Source organism: Zeus faber (assembly GCF_960531495.2).
Source record: "Zeus faber genome assembly, chromosome: 15".
Lineage (NCBI taxonomy): Eukaryota > Metazoa > Chordata > Actinopteri > Zeiformes > Zeidae > Zeus > Zeus faber.
The window spans coordinates 7,464,420-7,485,399 of NC_137194.1; the positions used below are offsets into that span (position 1 = coordinate 7,464,420).

Consider the following 20,980-nt stretch of genomic DNA (forward strand, 5'->3'; position numbering starts at 1 on the left):
GGCATATGCCAGTTGGGAAGCAGAGCATTTGGGTCCCACTGTCTGGTTTCCCGGTCTCTGAAAGGGGTATGAAGGCAGAAACCCCAACAACGCCCTCATGCGACTTGCCTCCAATGTTTGGAGGCAAGTCACTGGGCCTTTTTTTCGAGCCCTTGGGGCAGACGGGATTAAAATGGCTATTTGCCAAGACCGCGTTTCATTGTCTCGGTAAAGGAGCCGATCAAGCGCTCTGCCCTGGCGCCGGCGAATGACTCCACACATCTGAGGGGTGAGAAGGAGGAGATGGCAGAACGACTCTGCCCCGTCCGGGCTCTTAGGCTGCCCTTCACCAGCCCGATGCGCCAGCCTGATGTTTGTTTGTCATGAGGGACAGTTTATCCCTGTCCATACCACGGCTTTCCAAGTGGATTGTTGAAAGACCACGTGCTTACACGGCTCAAGGCCTCGTCGTACCCTTTAAGGTCATTCAACCAGACATGTGACAAAGTCCCTCTAATCCAAGTCACAAGCCCGTCTCAAGTCATTTGGTCCAAGTCTCAAGCAAATCCCGAGTCATTGTTCCTTGGGGAAGCCAAGTCAAGTCGAGTCCTTAGTTCAGGCGAGTCGAGTCCCGAGTCAAGTCACTTTCTTTTCACCGAGAAACCGCCGTCTTACCTGCAGCATTTGGTCTTTATAAGGTGAAGACAAGGTATTTCAGTAGTACCTGTCTAATAATGATATTATTGACCAATCGTTCTAACCTGCCTAACCTCAAAGACTATGACAATGAATTAAATTGTATATTGATATTTAGTAAAATAAATGTAATCAAACAAAGACAAACAACTTTGTAAAACCTTGTGAATTTCTTAATTTATTCTCGATGACAATAACTACTGTTTGACTGCTGTTCAAATTTTTTATTTATCTTTCATTTCAACTTCTTATGGACAATTCTTTCAATTTGTCTTTCGTGTAAACTTTTTATGGCGACTTGTTTCGAACGTGTCTAAACGGGCGGTTCCCAACCAGCGCGATCACTGCGGGCCGGCTCCACGGGCAGCGGACCAGTCGGAACCAGTCAGCCACCCCGCAACTGGTTCTGATTATATTCTTGCCATTCCAAAAGAAAATTGCAATCATTGCTATCAAAGTAATAATAATAAATGAGCGACTGTTCTCACTCCGCCTCACTGGAAGTCCTACTTCCCTCACCGTGTATCCAGCCAACTGAATCGAATGGAACGATTGGTTCTACCGAGTGACTCGTCGAGAACCGAGTCTGAAAAGAACGAGTCCAACCTTTTATCACAGGCTGTGCTGACACTAATAGATAGGCGGTCTGCACAATTTTGGAATTTTGTCAGACGACAGATAAATCGTTTATCTAATCTTCTTTGTTTACTTTGAAGAACCGCCAAACAGCCGACATTCTCTTCTTTCGCTTATTTGTTTCCTCTTTGAGCAACTACGCAGCTGTGTTACAATACGTTGGCTTGGGGTTTGAGTCTCGGTGCGGACACCGATCGGCCACCGGTCACGGCCGGTCAGGCTGAAGACCGCTCGATTCCAGTGACTGGTGCGTTTCTACTTGTAATGTGAACACTGACAATCTTGAACATTTTGATATTTGATATAATATTCAAGCTGAGAACGTAAAATGAACGCAAACAAGTCGTTGGAGTCATCGTGTCTCAAGCCACGAGTCACGAGCCGTTTGTTTTCCGTCGAGTCAGGTTAAAAGTCGTCAACGCCCCGACTGGAGTCGACTTGAGCCGCGCTGAGAATGACCCGAGTCCACATCCCTGCCTTCGACCGTTCACGCAGCCCAGATGCCTCCACGCCCAGGGCCGCACTGAGGGCTGAGCCGCTGAGTGACATATGTTCTGCGGTTAGTCGGTCTGCAGAATGCACCGCTGCCCCGCTTGACGGGGTCAATGTGGCTGCCAGACACGCCTTGCCAGCAGCTGTCCTGCTGACACCGCCCACCTGCCCTCGGCGGGTTGAGGAATGATTCCCGGCAACTACTCCAAAACGCATCGGCCCCTTGCCCCTGCGTCTGCTGGTCAGGAATAATGAAAAATGACATTGACAAATGCAACCACCGTTGCCGTTGATTCTTGTTGAGCTCCTGCCCTTCTCTGCTAGTCCAAAGCGGCGAGTAGAATGTGGCTTGAAGACGCCGGGCTCTAGGCAACGCTAACAGGACGGCGAAATCCTTTAAACCGCTGCAGGAGAAGGGCAACTTATCCAGGTCGGGTTGCAGTGCGCGGTGTGGCCTGCCGTACTGTACCTTGCTAATTTGCGCAATGGAAATGCGCCGTATGCGGCTAATTCCGCCTTTCTGTTAACATAGAACCCAGTGACCTTAAACCCTCATCTCACCAAGTAAATAAGAAGGCTGAATCCACACTGGTAAATCGAAGACTGATTTCATTCTGGCACATGACCCCAATCTGTTCAAATAAGAGCTTGTGAGACAAATCTAGCAGATTCGGTGAATCAACCAAGTTTATGCATTTGATACGTGATGTTTTTTTTTGTTTTTTTTACCACTAAGGAGATTTTATTGACAGTGATCTAAAGGATAGGGTTTGCTATTTTTCAACCCGGGCCTTCGTAAAATGTTGATTCCCATCGTTTATAACTGTTCGTGGCACAACCTCGCTGAGCGCTTCGACACAATCCGTAAAGAGCAAAGATTTTATAAGAGTAAATTGCTAATTCGGAGCCAATGAAAGTAAAGCAGAACTCTGTTTATGCAACGTGACGGGTGTGGAGGCCGCTGATGCCTGTAACGGTAGTTTGGGATGTCATTTTTCTCATTAACTCCCACTTGTACTCATGTAAATCATCTCTGCAGGAGCAGTGCTCTTAATTACGCACATGACTCTTTCCACCCCATTTTGACCAATTAGAGTCAGAGCTGCACTTGCATGTTTTCTTTGCTGTCGAATTAAAATATGCTCAAGGCCATTCCCAAATGTAAAATGAGCGACACACTCTTCTCTGAGTAGTACACCCTGTAGAGCAGCAATACACACAAAACACACTCTACAGCACATTACATTGCATTAAGATAAGATGAGATAAGATAAAACTTTAATCAATTTACATTTAACATTCAGCAAGCGCACTAATCCAATTTCATATATTACACAAAGTGCACGCACGCACGCACATTTGCCTGTTTGACTATCGATTTTCAGTGGGTCTCCATTGCACCGAGAACAACATGAAACGCTAGTAAACACAAATAGGGTGGGAGCACGGGAACACAGATTTCCTCAGAGTGGGGTTATGCAATAGATTCTCTAATAAACTTGTCAACAACATGGCAACCCCCACCCCTACCACCCAGACCCCTCGCCACCACTACCACACACACACACACACACACACACACACACACACACACACACACACACACACACACACCCAATGTTCACTGTAATACAGTTCTTAGACGGCTTAGCTGGCTTTTAGTTACACTGCCCAGTCTCATCCTATTTGTCGGATTAGGGTTCAAGCCTTTTGCCTCCTTCAACATGGAGTGGGAGTGCTAGTATTCATACAGGCAGAGAGGTGGCTCTGAACAATACTCCGTAACTGTTTTCGGTGTGAGACTCGACTGATTGATTGATTATTCTCAGAATTTAGCTTGGGTTTTGTTGTTGCTTAGTTCTGTGTGTGTGCGTGTGTGTGTGTGTGTGTGTGTGTGTGTGTGTGTGTGGGTGTGTGTGTGTGTGTGTGTGTGTGTGTGTGTGTGTGTGTGTGTGTGTGTGTGTATGTGTGTGTGTGTGCGTCAATTGCAATAAAGCTCAGTGTGATGACATTTTTGTGGGAAAAAAATACAGTTGGTTGGAACTGGCCGCTCACCACAGAGAATCATCACTTGTTGTTGCATGTATTTATATAGTTGTATATGTTTATAAACATTGTGTTGCATGTATTTATATAGTTATATATGTTTATAAACATGTTGTTGCATGCATTTATATGTTACATATGTTTATAAACATGTTGTTGCATGTATTTATATAGTTATATATGCTTATAAACATGTTGTTGCATGCATTTATATGTTACATATGTTGTTGTTGCACGTATTTATATAGAAATATATGTTTATAAACATGTTGTTGCATGTATTTATATGATGTTGTTTCATGTATTTATATAGTTACATATGTTTATAAACATGTTGTTGCATGTATTTATATAGTTACATGTTTTTATAAGTATGTTGTTGCATGTATTTATATAGTTACATATGTTTATAAACTTGTTGTGACATTTTATATATATGTATTTATATATATGCTGTTACCTGTATTTACCTGTTTTTAAACATGTTGTTGCATGTATTTATATGATGTTGTTTCATGTATTTATATAGTTACATATGTTTATAAACATGTTGTTGCATGTATTTATATGATGTTGTTTCATGTATTTATATAGTTACATATGTTTATAAACATGTTGTTGCATGTATTTATATAGTTACATATGTTTATAAACTTGTTGTGACATTTTATATGTATGTATTTATATATATGCTGTTCCCTGTATTTACCTGTTTTTAAACAAGTTGTTGCATGTATTTATATACAGTAGTTATATGTGTTTATAAACATGATGTTGCATGTATTTTTATGATTACATATGTTGTTGTGCATGTATTTATATAGTTATATATGTTTATAAACATGTTGTGACATTATATATATATGAATTTATATATATTTACCTGTAAACACAAAAACAATATATTTAGAGGCTTTGGAGATGATGCTTCATTTAACGATGGAAGGGGAGTTGGAAGATTGCTATGGACACGGACACATTCTCACCTCATTAAAGCAATTTGTGTGAGAACCGTAGGAGCTGCAAACCAACTGCAGTTGCATTAGGAGGCCTCAGGGGCTGCCGCGGTACCAAATCACCCTACAGTACATCCTCCATGAAAAACTGTGCCAGTGTGCCTAATGCCCATGCAAAAAGAAGAACAAACAAGATTAAATTATTAGTATAGAAAACAAATATGTTGCTACAAGCTTAGTGAAGAGCCCTTGCCATGGATTTGTGGCGTAACCAAGCGTGATAATGACGATTGACCGCTTTAGTTGTGAAATAGTACAATTCAGACAGATTCCTAGACGGAAGAAATACGATACTAACAATAAACCGTGTTGGGCAGTAACGTGTTACAAGTAATAATATTACTATTATTAGTAGTGAAGTCTCGCATAGCCAGGCCTATCTTCACACATTGTTTTTGGCTCAATTCACTGTCATTCTGTCACACTGTCATTTTTAAATCGTCATGGGATGCAGCAACGGGGCCCTTGCTAAATAGTGTCGGGTTGGAACTTGTTTTGGTGGAACCTTTGCACGTGGGCAGGCGAGCCCTGGCATTAAAATGGCTAAATCCTCGCAAAAAAACCCCCACATAAAACAGTAAAAGACGTATGTTGATTATGTGATACGACTTTCACGAATAAAAAAGACAAAGATTATGAATTCCATTATGCATGGGGCTTCTTTTGTTTCGTTCAATAAAATAGCCTACGTCTAAAATAATAGTATTTTTTTGGAGGACTCACAGCGGAACGCAGTTGGCAGCCACACCATCGCTGGAGCGCCAATGGGGATGGGCCCCGAGCAGCTACTGGGCCCCGGTGTAGCCGCACCGGTTGCACCGTGGAAAGTTACCCCACCGCTGTGATCCGATCGCGCTGACGTGATTGGACAGCTGCACGTACGGCCCCGCCCCCGAGCTGCGTGGAAATCAGCGGCGGCACTGCTTTACGGCAATATTCTATCTCGCGGTGCTTTTCGTTGTCTGCACGTGGGAGCCAGTGTACGTGCGAACAACCGCGGACGGAGGGAACGCGGCGCTTCGGGAAATCGCTCATTGGATGGATCCTGGTTTAGCACGAGATTTGTCCGTCTCCGACGACATGAAGTGAATGTGGACGACCGAGCCGATCGCATTTTAGTGAACGCCGAAGACACAGGCAGCGTCAACCCGACATTCACACAGAGGCGCACATGCAAAGTCAGAATTATTTTTAGGAGAAAGGACGTGATTACCAGTTTTGAGGGGTGTAACGGAAAAGTGGTATATAACGGGAAGTGTAACAAATTACTGTCGTCAGGGAGTAATAAGTAAAGTAGTGAGACTACTTCTGAAAAGAGTAACGAGTAATGAGTAACAAAATGACATTTTTTGACTGTCAGTGAGCAACAGTTTAGTATGCATCGGAATATGTGTGTGCTTGTGTTTCTGCTTGTCAAAGAACAACAGCGAGAGTAGGCGAGAGAGAGAGAGAGAGAGAGAGAGAGAGAGAGAGGAGAGGGTGAATGACACCATGCCACCAAGGTCAGCAGCCGATGACGCAGGTAGTATGTGACCCGTATTCCCCGCGCAGCCCTCCGCTGCTGGACTATGCGCCGGGGGCCCGGGGCTCACTCCTCCGACTCTTCACCTCCTCTCACTCATCTTTCTGATCGAGTATTTGTGCCGTGAAAGAAAAACGCCTCATGACACATCAGCAAGGCCTGGACGGCGAAGGATAGAGAGAGAGGGGGGCAGAGAGGGAGGGGTACATCATCGTTTGTCACCACAAGCGACGATGTACGTCGCGGTCGAACTCGTGCTGTTGTCCGTCGCTGCCCCTGTCGTTTCTATTTGTTCAGCCGACAAAAACACAATGAGATCAAAGATCAGCCGCTCCGCCCGAAGGCTGTGTCCTAAATTCTGTTCCTCATGTAACTCATGTTATTATTATTATTATAAATAATAATAATAATAATAATAGTATTTTTAAATAGTTTCATTGTTTATATATTTTTAATATATATATTTTATATATTAAAAATATTAAAAAAATATTCACATTGTATATTCGTTTCACAAGATATACAGTATATCGCTGTATATCGCGTATATAAGCGTCGCTTTTTTCTCTCACTGTAATATTCACTCTTTTGGTCAGTGAGGGTTTGACTGTTAAACCGCATTTGCCGCTTATTTCACGATAGGCAGATAAAGTACAGGGCACGTACAACTTCTCCTCCTTCCTTTTCATCTCATCCCGATCGAGGGAGAAATTTCTCGCGTTCAATTCCTCGCTCCGTCGGCCCGCGTCCCCCAGCCCGGCCGGGGCCCCGCGCTCGCCCGCCGGGCGCCGGCGAGCCTGAGGAATGGCCGCCTTACGACTTGTTGTGTCCACCAGAGCGGCGCTACGGCCGCGGCGGCGGCCGGCCCCACTTCTTCCCGGGACAGAGGCTGCAGTGTTGTTGCTGTTGCTCCAGATCCTTCCTAATCCAAACCGTTCACAGACACATGGAGAGAACAAAGCCTCGCCTTCATCCGGACTCGGAGAAGATGATGACGATGACGATGATGATGATGATGATGATGATGATGATGATGGTAGTGGTATAATGTGTCCTCCCCCCCCCCCCCATGATTGAAGGGTTAAAGTTTTTATTTCTTTCCTTTGCAGAATGTCTTTGTAGAGCGCATTTCCTGGGCTGTTATATAAGAGCAGGACGACGATGTCATGACGTCAACACAGACGAAAAGACAATGGCGAGGCTGAAGGGTGAGGGCGGGGCGACGGAGCCGCCACTCGCAGACCGCTGAGGTCACGCCGAGAGAGGAAGCCGCGGTTGAACCGCTTCCCGTGAAGTCGTTTCTCTCTCTCTCTCTCTCTCGCTCCATAAAAGCCTCATTCCGCCATCCTCCTGTTAACGGGAGGTTAAGACAACTCGGGCGACGTGAAACCCGCCGGGCGGGGGACGCGGCGCCCGCCGCCAAATGGATTCGCCGCCTGGTCGGCGCGGCCCCGTCGTCTCCCTCTCTCTCTCTTTTAATTTTATTTTTTTCCTTCTAAAGGCGCCGATCCCCCCCGATCGAGAACCCGATCCCCGAACCTGCCGGGGGCTTGGCGTCGGCGGGGAAAAGTTTGTTCTTCTCATCAGCCGGTGCACTTTGGCGTCGCCGCGCCCGCCCTCGGACCCGGCCCGCCGACGCCCGTTCCCCGTGGGGCCTGCTCGCGAGCGCACGGCGACAAGCAGCAGGAAAGGAGCCGGTTTAGGCGGCGCGGAGGTGAGGTAAGTGGAAAAAAGCAGAACACCGCATTGTTGTGATTAGCTACGCGCACACAGCGAAGGTGGAAGCGAGCGCGTCACGGGCGCCGGCTCTGCTTTTCCAAGCCGCGCTTTCGATTGAGCGGGACGGCGGATCAATTTCTGACCCCGTCGTTTCGGAAAACTAAAAATCTGAACTGATTTTGTGGAAGTAATTATTTCTAATCACCCCTCCACAATGATGAATCGGTGTGTTCCAGAGGAGGCCGGGACTTACAGCCGGCAACCTTTAACGGCGCGATCAATTTTCATGACACGTCCTGGATCTGAGGAAAGTCAAAGTTTTTTTTTTTTCTTCTTCTTCATCGACTCCAACTGGCACACCCCGTCCGTGCGGTCCTTTCCCGTAAACGGTAGCCCCTTGAAAAGCGGTGGCACGGGCTCCCTCCATGCCTCTTCACACTCTCCTTTTTTTTTCCCCTTTTGTTTTTCCGTCGCCTTTCCGAGGCGCCGTTGACGTTCGGCACCCAGCGCTTTTTTCCCTGAGCTAAGACTCGCTGACCTATTACCCAAAGTCCCACAGAACTCGGTTTGTTCGACTCGCTTTCGGGGGGAAAAACGCACGTTTTCGCCAGATGTTGTTCCTTGTTCCTTGTTTCTTTCCACGTTCCAAAAAAAAAAAAAAAAAAAAAAGGGAAGAGAGCGTTTCTGATGACATCACCGGGCCGAGCTGTTGTCGAGGCCCCGGCGGAGGAGCGGGGGAACAAAAGCGAGAGTTTGGGGGTAAATACAAATAAAAGCATGCCCTGCCGGGGCGGGGGGACGTGAGGGCCCCCGGGTGCGTTTGGCGTGAGAATGACGGCTCCCCTGCCGCCACCTTCGCCTCTGTTTAAAATTACTGCTGCGTGGTTTTTACGCTTCCTGAGTCGCCCCCCACCACCACCACCACCACCACCACCGCTCTTGGACTCACCCCCCCCACCCCCCCTATCTCCCTCCTCTCCCCCTGCTTCCCCTCCACTGCTCTGCTCTGTTTATGTGCGTGGAAAAGGTTGCCTCCTTGAGCCATTACGTTTAATAGGCCATCAAAGCTTGGACCGGTACCGGCTGCCCCCCCCCCCCCCCCCACACACACACACCCCGCACCCCACGTTGTAATGGCGGCGATGCCTCTTAACGGCGCCGCGCCCCCCTGTCCATCGACCGCCGCAGCAAAACAAACAATAAACCGTTTGGGGAAGGAAGGGGTGGGAAGGAATGGTCCGCCGGGCCCCGGGGGGGTCGTTCCGGGGGGGCCGATGGAGAGCCGGCGAAGACCCCAAACGCCGACATCTGAGTCTCTCCAGCCGCGTGCTGGTTTTCATGTAAATATTTGGAGATGAAATGCCTCCTCGGTCCGGCCCAGAGCGTATCGACTGTTCTTTTTTTAAAATACGCTCTCGTCCCGGGGTTCTCAACACGGGGTCCGGGGTCCCCCCCGGGGGTCCTGCGAGAGGTTCCTCGGGGGTCCCCAGCGGAATGAATAACAGTGAAACGTTAAAGTTATTTTATAACCAGTTCCATTAGGTAATGTGCAATAACGACTATTTTGATCCCAGGTTCGCTCCATGACCACAGCGTAGACAGGTACGGACGTTTGGACGAAATCAGATCTAACATTTCAAATGTTCTCAGATTGGGCTCCCAGGGTCAACGTCTCATCAAACTGGGGTCCGGGGCCTCGTACGTATCCGATATAAGTTTGAGAACCACGGCTCTCGTCGATCCACAAGAGCCCCGCGGGTTTCCATATGACGGTTTGGTAATGAATGAATGTCGCTCACGCTGACAAACACTCAGCAGTCTGCAGGTTATGTGCTCTACGGGGCCCGGAGGAACACCGACGGAGTAGCTATTGGAAACAGCACATAACTACTGGAAAGAAATGCAAAGAAAACTGGAGTTAGGGTCACTCATTCCTCGAGAGCGGCGATTCCCAACCTGCGGCGCTAGACCCCCACAGGGGGAGGCCAGAATCCACAGAAGGGGTCACAAGGCCTATGTTTGTTTATCGTTAAATATTGGTTCAAGAAGCCACACGAGGTTCAGTTCAAATATGAGTTGAAACAAAAGCCATGACTGTACTGTATATTCTAATGTATTCCATGCCCTAAAATATTGGTCTCTTTACAATGAAAATAGAACCAATTCTGACAAAAAAAAACAACAAAAAAAAACAGATAAAAACAGGTGCTCCGTTCTGTAAAGGGCTTTAATACGCTTTGAAGCCGAGATTCAATCGTTGTTATAAATAAACACGACTCAACATGGTGCTAAATAAGCTGCTGGATCAATCAGACAGAAATTACACTTCTCTGTTGAGACAACAAAATACAATAGTTACCATCTGCACTTTGTCTAGCAATGCATTTTGAAAAAAAACCTGTCAAAAAAAATAACCAAGCCTCATAATTCAGTTGAAGAGAGCTCATAAAACACTCATAAAAATAACATCAACGTACAATAGACTTACACCTCTAGAACAAAGACAGGAAAGAAGTCTCCGTGTGATGTCGTTTATCATGTATGTACAGAGCGGGACGTCATCAAACGACAAATAGCCAATATAGGAATGTTGTTCTACTCTCGTTTATTTATGTACACTATACTCTACCCAATACACAGAAACCAAACAGAAGACAGGAGAACTCCCTCCTCGAATTCTCCCACAAAATACATTCTACAGACCCACACTGTCGGTGTCCCGCAGGAACCTTGTACGACCACATCTGAGACGTTTTATGGGGAAACACATTTCCACCATTTGGAAACCACCCCCTGCTTTTCTTTCACCATATTCCATGAGTCCCAGAATATGTTCAATTTAAAGTGGTAATCCATAACATTGTCTACTACAAGTCCCCAAATTCCATTTGAAGCTGCAATGTTTTGTTTCAACATCCATATGTTAATTGATGACAATAAAATACCTAAGCTGTACGTTAATTGTCAGGAGCGGCGGACCCCGCCACCAACAATGGGGAACAGCATTTAGAGGAGCTCATGCATGACACAAATACATCGAATTGCTCTTTTTTAAAATAAATTAACAGCTAAATAAATATGGGCTAAATATCAAATACGGGATTTTGTTTCTTTTACTAAATAATCTCAAGGATGACCACTTTAACAGTCGTACCAGGTTCCTGTCAGGGCTGTTAAAAAAACAACAGAATGTACAGCGTCAAGTGAAAATGCATATACGCTGGGCTGAGATACATCCACAACAGTTATACATTTAGTTCCCAGACATGCAAGAACTTGTAAACGCACGAGACGTGACAGTCGTTGTATTGTATTGTGCAGGCAGGCCTGTATATATATATACATGTTTATGTAAATATATACACATAGTAGACTGAATTTAAAAACATAGAACAGTACTCACCCAGTATGGAAAACACAGAAAACATTCATTTGCATCCCCCAAACACCAAGTCCCATTCCCAGGTAGGTGTGAGATGTTTTTGGTTCATAAGTGTTGTGTGTGCACTACACAAAATTTTTCAATCCCCCGTCCCCCCCCCCCACCCCAGACGCAAAACACAGACAGATGGCATGCTTTCCCAACTAATACACTCCACACTCACATTATTGTACACGGTATAAAGTACAAGTTGTAGAGTGTGGGACGCTGGATCACACGCGTCACAGTACGAGCGCATGTGAGCGCCTGCCGTTCACCCCCTGACCACCAGGTGGCAGGATTCCTCCGTCCCCTGCACCCAGCGCTGCGGGGGGCGTGCGGAGCCCGGGGCCCGGGGCCCGCACGGTGCTGATGCCAAGTCATGGCATGGGGGGAGGAGGGGGCATGCATAGGTTAAAGTTTGACATTGACAATCAGGGACTATTGCTTCTCAGTACATATGACTTTAAATATGTTTTTGTTCTTCTTCTATAAAACACGTATGACATTTTATTTTATTTTTTTAATTTCTGTCAAAGCCACTTTAATTTGACCTCTATGATATTTCTATTATATCACTATAGTTAACACACTGGAATGAAAACACGAGCTGATATATAAAAAAAAACATGAAACGTGAAGCCTCCCATCAATCATGTTTTTCATATTTTGCGGTCGCTCTGTCGCTCTCTCTCTCTCTGTCGCTCTCTCTCGCTCTGTCGCTCTCTCTCTCTCTGTCGCTCTCTCTCGCTCTGTCGCTCTCTCTCTCTCTCTCTGTCGCTCTCTCTCTCTTTCTTCATTCAATTCTATCTCTTTCCAGCATCAGACCAAAGCAACGCCCCCCCCCACCGCTCCCCCTCCTTTCTTTCCCTTGTCTTTGATCCCCTCCTCCTCCCCCTCCTCTATCTTCCTCCCTCATCTGTTCACATCCCCTTCTCCTCCTCCACCCCCCCCTCCCCCCCACCCCCCGCAGGGCCGGCAGTGAGACTGGCATTTCTCAAGCAGCGGGGGGGGGGGGGGGAGATGAGCGCCCAGCCGCTGAGGCTGGGCGCGGCCCATGGAGGTGTGTGTGTGTGTGTGTGAGTGTTTGGACGTGTCTCATGCCGTGTTTTTTGATGAATGTGTGTGAGCGCGTGTGTGTGAGTCTATCTAAGTGTTGCGCATTTCTGTGATACAATGTGTGTATCTTTGAGTGATTTGTTTTAAGGTTAAGTGTGTGTGTGTGTGTGTGGGTGTTTATGTGCATACCTGTAAGTGTAATGTGTTTGTGTCAATGTGTATATTTGTATGTGGTTCTTGTGAGTGTGAATGATTTATTGTGTGTGTGTGTGTGTGTGTGTGTGTGTGTGTGTGTGTGTGTGTGTGTGTGTGTGTGTGTGCGTGTGTGTGTAGTATCTGGCCGTAATGACCATGTCACCGGGGCTGCTGTCTGCCGCCGTTCAATCCGGACCCCGACGAGGACGTCCCAGATGTTTCAAACGGCCTTATTCATGTTCCACGATGGCTCACGCGTCCTCAGGGTGCGGCAGCGTGCGACTCCCCGCCGGCTTTTAATTCATTTTTGTGCACCGGATCACGCGTGCGACAGCGGCTAACGGTGACAGTAACGGATAACACGGTGATTAAACTCGCCGCACAACGTGAAAACCTGGCCGATGGACGGCTAGCTGTGACCCGTCCCCGCGGCAACCCACCGTTGATCAAGGTCTCCGTTGTTATTGTCATTAATATTAGTCAGGCACTAGAATGACTCAAACTTAGCGGGACAAACAAAGTTTGCTGTGTCGTACAAATAACTTTTCGAAGTGATTCCAGGTTTGTCTGGGTACCGTGTTTTAGCTTCAGCCGTGCGCTGATCCACCTGCGTCCACTCACCCGCTGGACCTCTGGGCTGATGGTTGAACTGCTCTAATCAACACCAATACCATAATTGGCCACTGCTGATTATTGGGCGGTTGACCAGAAATCCCGGAGGAGGATTTTCACTTTCTGAACCTGGAAATTTCCCCCCGGACGACAGAGAGAGCGAGCGAGAGAGAGAGAGAGAGAGAGAGAGAGAGAGGGAGAGCGAGAGGGGGAGCGAGCCGGCGGGCCCCCCTCAGATGTGTCGGTGTAAGTCGGGCAGCGAGGGGGAGGAGGAGGAGGAGAGGGCGGGCCGCGGCTCCACTCCGCGGCTCTTCATGAAGGACAGGAGCTGCTCGGGGATCTCGGCGAGCACGTCCTTGGCCAGCCGCGCCATGCTCAGCACCTGGTTGCCCGAGCGGTCGATGTAGTCGCGGAACGGAACGAACTGCAGAGAGGAGGGAGGGAAGGAAGGAATGGCGTCAGTTCCCAGGCCCGGGTGTTTCGCCGGGTGTACCGTACGTTCAAGGTTAGAGTGGGAATCCGTCAGACCGCCTGCGTCGTGGAGCGTTGGGCGGGCGATACAACAAGTGCCACAATTCCGATTGATATGTGTTTTGGTTTTTTGATGTGGTGGGGATGCTCATTTCACCCGAAGGCGCGTCCGACTAGTGCATTCTGTCGGCGGCGGACCCCGCCACCGACGATGGAAACAGCATAAAGAGGAACACATGCATAATGGAAATACACAATGGCGGGTCTTAAAAGAGTGACCACAAAAAAAAGTAATAAAAATCTGTTGTTTTTTTTTAACAAAATAATCTTACGGATTACCACTTTAAAGATCAAAAAAAACAAAACATGTCACCGTATTGAATACACCAGGTGTTGGTTTATCTCTTGTTTAGAACTTCTCGCTCGTAGCACTAAGAAACAAGAAAACCTGGTGACACGGTCTGTAAACCAAAGTGTTGCAGAGATTTAATCACCGGATTTTGATAAAAAAACCTCGCGTTTGCCAAAAACAACAAACAATTGTATAATTGGATTGGACGCTTAGTTGGTGTTCGTTTGCTAATCACCCCCAAAATATTGATCTTGTCGCGGGGATTATTAAATGCATTCCCGACGTGGATGGAAGAATCTGGAAGAACAAACGCGCCGAAAAAAACCCCAAAGCCAAACAATCAGAAATCTATCCACGGAAGCTGAAAATGACGTCGGCTGACGGCCCGAAGAGAGGATTAACGGCACCGGATCCCTGCCGCCAGCGTGTGCGGGCGCCGACGTATTTACACGCGACGCTGACGTGCGCTCGACGGCGCCGTTCGCAGGATACAGGAAGGAGACGAAACAGGAAACAGAAGCTTTTCGGCGGCCAGGCGACCCGCAGGGCGCTGAAATCACCCTCGACCGCTCACTGCTGACGCAAGACTCGCAAAACGATCCCTTCACGGTGAACAAATCTTTTAAATGAGTCGGGAGTCCCTCCGGCGAAAAGAGTCGCCGAATGATCGAACGGTTCCCGGGGGGAATTCTTCCGGGAGCGGTTGCAATCAAAGAGAAAAAAATAAAAAATAAAATAAAATAAAATGGAACGACTCTTTTTTACGGAGCGACCCGTCGGGAACCGGCTCTGGAAAGAAGAGCCGAAGGGTTCCGCCGGCCACGCGGTCAAACCGGGGATGAGCACCTGCACGATGTCCCGCTCAGCGAGGCGCCCCCTGGAGGACACTCTGACCACGTCGCCATCCAACTCCTCCATGGCTGGAGAGGGAGAGAGGAGGGAGAGAGAGGGAGGGAGGGAGAGAGAGGGAGAGAGAGAGAGAGAGGGAGAGAGAGAGAGAGAGAGAGGGTAAAAAGGAATAAAAAAGACAGAGCCCCTCATCAGTGGAGGGGGGATCTAAAAGCCCTCGGCGGGGCCGGGAAACAGATGAAACAATTGGCCCAATCGTGCATTCGGGGGCATTTCGGGTGGAGAGTGAAAAGAATGGAGCCTGCAGAGATGAGAGGGCGGAGGTGCGGAGAGAATAGTGAGGAGGAGGGATGTGGAAGAACGGAGCCCACACTGGGTCCCTGCCACGCCCTGCACAGAGGCACCTGGAGGAGGATCTTTCTTTCCTTCATTCTTTCCTTTCTTTCTTTCATTATTTTTCCTTTCTTTCTTTCTTTCTTTCTTTCTTTCTTTCCTGTTTTCAGTCTTTTCTTTCTTTCGTTCTTTCTTTGCTTTTCTTTCTTTCATTCTTCCCTTACCTTATTCATGTCTTTCTAAAAAACTGGTTCAAGTGACCACACACTCGAATATGACGGGTGGCTGTGGCACAACTCAGTGCTCAAAACACACACACGCACACACACACACACACACACACACACACACACACACACACACACACTCACACACACACACACACACACACACACACACACACACACACCAGGTGGCTTTGACTCGGTCACCTCTATGCACGGCTGACTGACTCACCAACAGCCTTGCCATTCAATTGCCTAACCAGGTAGAAAACGACCTGCATCACACATCACACACCAAAACACACACACACACACACACGTGTAAAAGTTGCTCCGCGGTACGTAAAGATGGCTGCACACAATGCTAGTTTGACTTTGCGCAACAACCGACCCAAGAAGCGGTGGTAAATAGTAAACAAATCAAATGTAAATCATGATGCACAAGTTTTATTGGACCTGGCAGCCTGTCATTTTCCCAATCGTCCACCGGGGGCGCTGCCAAGGGCCTTACAGTTCAACGGCCGAAAGTGAGTACGGACGGAGCAGACACGGCCCAGACCCACTTCCGTTGGTCGAGGTATTCCCAGTGGAATCGGCACACCTAGACCCCCCTACTGCAAGTAAGAGAAGGGGCAATCTCCGCCCCAAATCCAATATGATCATTAATTTGAGGTTTGAGCAGCCAAAAGTGGGAAAATAAAAATGATCGTATGGCGAGCTGTTGTGTTAATGGGTCCCCTCCTGATTCAGAACATTTTCTATCTGATAACATTAAATGCTGGATCAAATATGGTAAAAGTATTATGCAGTATAATAAAATAGTAATTGTAACAGCAACTGTGTGAAGATTCTGAAAAGATCAACCAAATTTGAAGACTAAAATCCAACAAAAACACACAATTTCCAAATAGTGTCAAAATATCTTGTGTGGGGGACTCACCGTCAAACTCAGCCGGACCCACTCCCACGATGATGATGGACATGGGCAGCGAGGCGGCCTGCACACAGGCACAGTGTATTTTAGGAATTTTTATTTGATTATTATTATTATTATTATTATTTTATTTTCTACACGAGTCATTTCACACAGTTAACGCCGCTTGCGCCGCTATTAAAATTGTACCAAAAACAAGAATAATGAAGAAAAAAAAACAACAGAGAAAGAAAACATGGGGGAGACATGGAAGAAGAGCCGTTTACCAAATGTCAGACTCATTAACATGACATTTTAACAAGCGAGCACAAAAAAAACAAAACATTTTAAAGGAGTAGAAAATACATATATAGACTGTATGTTCATATATTTATATAAAAAAGAAAAAAATAACAACAACACGGTATTACGACTACGCCCGAGGCTGGAAAAGTGCTTTGCGGTGACTCATTTGGAGGGTGTAGCTCTGAACGTTCTGGCAAACAGACGTCTCCTTCACCTCTTTCAGAATCTTCTAAATGTGTGTTTCCAAACCTTGATTCTGCCACGACACACTCTAAACAGCGAAATAATCCCGCGGCACTCTAGCACCGCCCCGCCAACCATTCAAAACGTCAGAAACATGTCGAGCTGAGCTTGTTATCACGGCTCACGGACAGCGATGCAAGACTTGAGAACGAGTCGCTCAAAGCGAACGAATCCTTTCGACGACTCGGGCGTCTGGAGTCGCTCAAACGTGCGGATCTTTGACTCGCGAGCAGAAAGCGATCCCTGAGGACCGAATTAAAGGGCGAGGCAGAAGAGGCCATCGTGTGATGAACAACCAGTCAGAAAATGGAACAGCCCTCTTCACCGGGCAACTCATCAAGAACCGAGCCGAGCCTTTCATCACTATTCATCGTATTCACTTTCAGTGTGAAACTTCAGCTTGTTCTGATGAACACAGCGCTGCTATTCCGACCGGAAGAGACGGATTCCATGAATTAGCGCGGCCTTTGCAATTGTGGTCTCCCGACACCCGAGCTACATTTCATTCATTCATTTCTAAAGGGTGATTCAGAATTGATTTATTTTTTACGCGACAACCCGAGTAGAATTTTCTGCTCACGTTAACCACGGCCTCCTTGGTCTGGACCATGTCGGAGATCACCCCGTCCGTGATCATCAGCAGGACGAAGTACTGGGAGCCGTCGGTGATCTCCGAAGCGCATCTGAGGAAAGGGAGACGAAAATGGTGACTATGTGTTAAAATATGTGTCAAAATAAATAAATGAATAAACCTGTCCACGCTTTCTCTTCCGATCAGAGGGAGCCTCAAGGAATCCATCGGAGTCCGGGTGGAGGATTTTGCTCTCGAGCCGGGGCGACGGTGGGGAAACGGACCACGTCGCCGCCTCCCGGCCTCCGGGCGTCCGGTCAGAAGCAACACGAGCGCTCATGGGGGACATTTTCTTTTGCGGTTTCCTGACGCGACGGGGACATTTTCAACCCCGGGGACATCTCTAGGGCTGATGTAATGATATTTGATTGGTATATCTTCCATAGACATTGAGGTCAGAAATATATCCCCATATCCTTATAATTCAATTTGGAGCTCCCTCGGTGCTCTGTGATATGATAAAAGTTGCCCATGAGGTTCTCAAATTCACATGAAATATTTTCCTCATATGCCGTGTGGAATATGTGCACCTTGACCAGTGATATCAGTTAGGTATAGGGTTAGAATTATTAGAAATAATATAAATATATTAAAACAGAAATATATTAAAGTAGAAATATATAGACACATATTATACTATGTAATCTTCTTAAGCCTTACAGTGTTGTTTAAAGGCCTAAATGTGAATTGGTGCTCCAAAATAATAATAATAAATACAAAAAAACCCCAATAATTATTTGTAATGGCTTATCTCTAATTGCTGGGGGCCTAAAGAAGGGGCCAAAAACAGATTGAGAATCCCTGATTTAGTGTTGAGGTAAAAAGTCTAAATAGATAAATACAAACATGGAGGAGGAATTATATTTATCAAAGTAAATTTAAAAAAAAATCTGTATTTCAAAATCCTGCACCACTCTCTGATGTTTAGGTTAGGTGTTTACAGTTAGCGCTTATATCCTGTATCTAACCATATCTGTCTGGAACTTGTCTCGAAGAGGGAAATAATTTTTAACTAAATACATTAACAAATAAACCAAAAATTGGACAAAGAAATAATTATTTTGTAACGGGGGCCATTTTTTTTTCGAGGCGTTTCAAGCAAAAACGCAGCGGTTTGTTATTCTCCATTTCTTCCACTAGGGGTGCTGCTGGGGCCTTAACAGGGGCTCAAACATACTATACATACATACTGTGTAGTGTGTCCAGAGCGTAAAAGGAGTCAAATGCAATATAAACGACTGTATTGGTGAGTTTGTATTTCTTCAAGCTGCTTTAACCGACTGAACCAATTTATTGACATGATGTGCCGGGTAGTTTTGCCCTACTATTACAGTGGTACCTTGACTTACGACTGCATCTACTTATGACTAATCGAAGATACCAGCAGCGATGGTCGCGAAAATTTGCATCAACTTGCGACCGACTGCTCCAGGATACGAGCGTGGAAATTTGCAGTTGGCGCATCAGCACCAGTCAGCAGCCAGTCAGTAGTCAGTCAGCAGTCAGTCAGTAGTCAGTCAGCAGTCAGTCAGCAGCCAGTCAGCAGTCAGTCAGCAGTCAGTCAGCAGTCAGTCAGCAGGCAACCTACATGGTGTGTGCACGTAGTTCGTGGCTTATCGATTTTTTCATATTTACTGTGTTTGCTCTGTGTATTTTGTTTATTTTCACCCTTCATGATTTCATAATTCATATGGGAAAAATTGCTTCAACATACGACTGTTTTAACATACGACCGTTCTCATAGAAAAAATTACAGTCGTAAGTCAAGGTTCCACTGTACGATGTTTGTCAAAACATTTTTATTATTTTTTTTACTTGGCCACGTCACTTTCTAATGCAGAACAAATCTTTTTTGGGGGCTTGCCAGACAAAAAGCTCATCTCTTTCTTCTCGTAAAATCCTGAGGCCTCCTCTGGGTCGCGTCCTCTTGCGACCGCTTATTGCTATTCACCTCAAATCGCCAGCCGCGGCGCGCGAGATAATTCGAGACAAGAGTCTACATGAGGAAACAAGATCTCCCTGAATAATACGTGTTCCTGATTTAAATGCTGATTCTGAATTTTAACTGCCTGCATTACCGGCAAATAACCTGTTCCAACTGGCTGAGCACGGCATTGATGTCTCAGTGTGTGTGTGTGTGTGTGTGTGTGTGTGTGTGTGTGTGTGTTGGTTCGGGTGTATATATAGATGTACTGTATTTATGAACGGGAGGGTATGTATGTGTGTGTGTGCGTGCGTGCGCGCTGCCGAGTGGCTCGTCCCTGTTTGCCTGTTGATGGAAGGCTGCGTGTCCTTCTGAGTGACCTTGACGGGTGTTAGACTGGTGGGACGGCACGCGGCTCGCAGGGCGGGAGTCAGGGCCAGCGCCGCAGCCTGTATCTCCACCAGCACCGAAGACGCTTCTCCCTCTCCAGATGGTCTGAGAATTGCTCTCCCGTTGTTGTCTTTGAAAACGGCGGCGCGACACACATGCGCTTCCATTTGGGCCGCGGGCGCCGGCGACGGAAGACTCGCAAGCGATTCGTACAAAGCGAATGATTCGGTTCATGGGAAGTAATTTGTTCGCACTTAACAACTTTTCAAATGACTCATGAGTCCTGAGCCACTCCTTTCTTTCGTTCGTGACTCAGTAACTACAGCCAGGCTCGCCGGCATTCACCGAACCTCAATTTGTGAAGGAAAAGAGCCGTGGTCCACGAGCTCCATACGTTCCGACTCAGTGAGCGGAGAGTGAATCCATTTGACTCGCAAACTAAAAGAAATGACTGAAGATTTTATTCATACGGCAAAAGAAGGTCAAGGCATTTGGCGTGAAATTCATATTTAATGTGAGCGATTTGCATGTTGCATTCCACCGAAACAAATAATTCTGAGAGAATTAAATGATCCTTGGGAGCGTTCCATTCAGAACTCTGACTTCAAACGATTCTTGCGGCTCGCGGTTGAGCGGAAATCCTCCAATCGCATCACCCCCAACTGAATCAAACCAACCAAGAATGATTCGTCAGGAAACTAAACCCAAAAAAGAGCAGGACTTTTCATTTGCTTCTTCCAGTGTTATATTGAGCGTGTGTAGCATTCAGCAGTATTAGGTAAAGGGCACGCGGTCACTTTACCAGGCTCCGTGCTCCGCGGACGTGAACGCGGTGCACCTCGTAAGAAATGGAAACTACTCACTTCCACACGAGCTGCAATTTGGGAAACGTGGAGTGGAAGCCCCCTGCCCACACGGGGACCTTCCCCCGCGTTGGCCTTATTTAACGGG

General features: G+C 46.8%; 1 protein-coding gene across 5 annotated transcripts in view; it reads right to left on the reverse strand.

Moving 5' to 3' along the window:
• Window positions 1–12,839: 12,839 nt before the first annotated feature.
• Window positions 12,840–20,980, reverse strand: part of LOC307241015 (copine-9-like) — a 62,014-nt gene continuing 53,873 nt past the window's right edge. For all 5 annotated transcript variants that reach the window (XM_080014972.1, XM_080014970.1, XM_080014968.1 and 2 more), the window contains 4 exons: window positions 17,665–17,767; window positions 16,563–16,620; window positions 15,063–15,136; window positions 12,840–13,817 (listed from right to left, as the gene is read on the reverse strand). In XM_080014972.1, coding sequence (XP_079871098.1) covers window positions 13,626–13,817; window positions 15,063–15,136; window positions 16,563–16,620; window positions 17,665–17,767 — 427 coding nt within the window. In that variant the 3' untranslated portion in view covers window positions 12,840–13,625. The remainder of the gene's footprint in view (window positions 13,818–15,062; window positions 15,137–16,562; window positions 16,621–17,664; window positions 17,768–20,980) is intronic.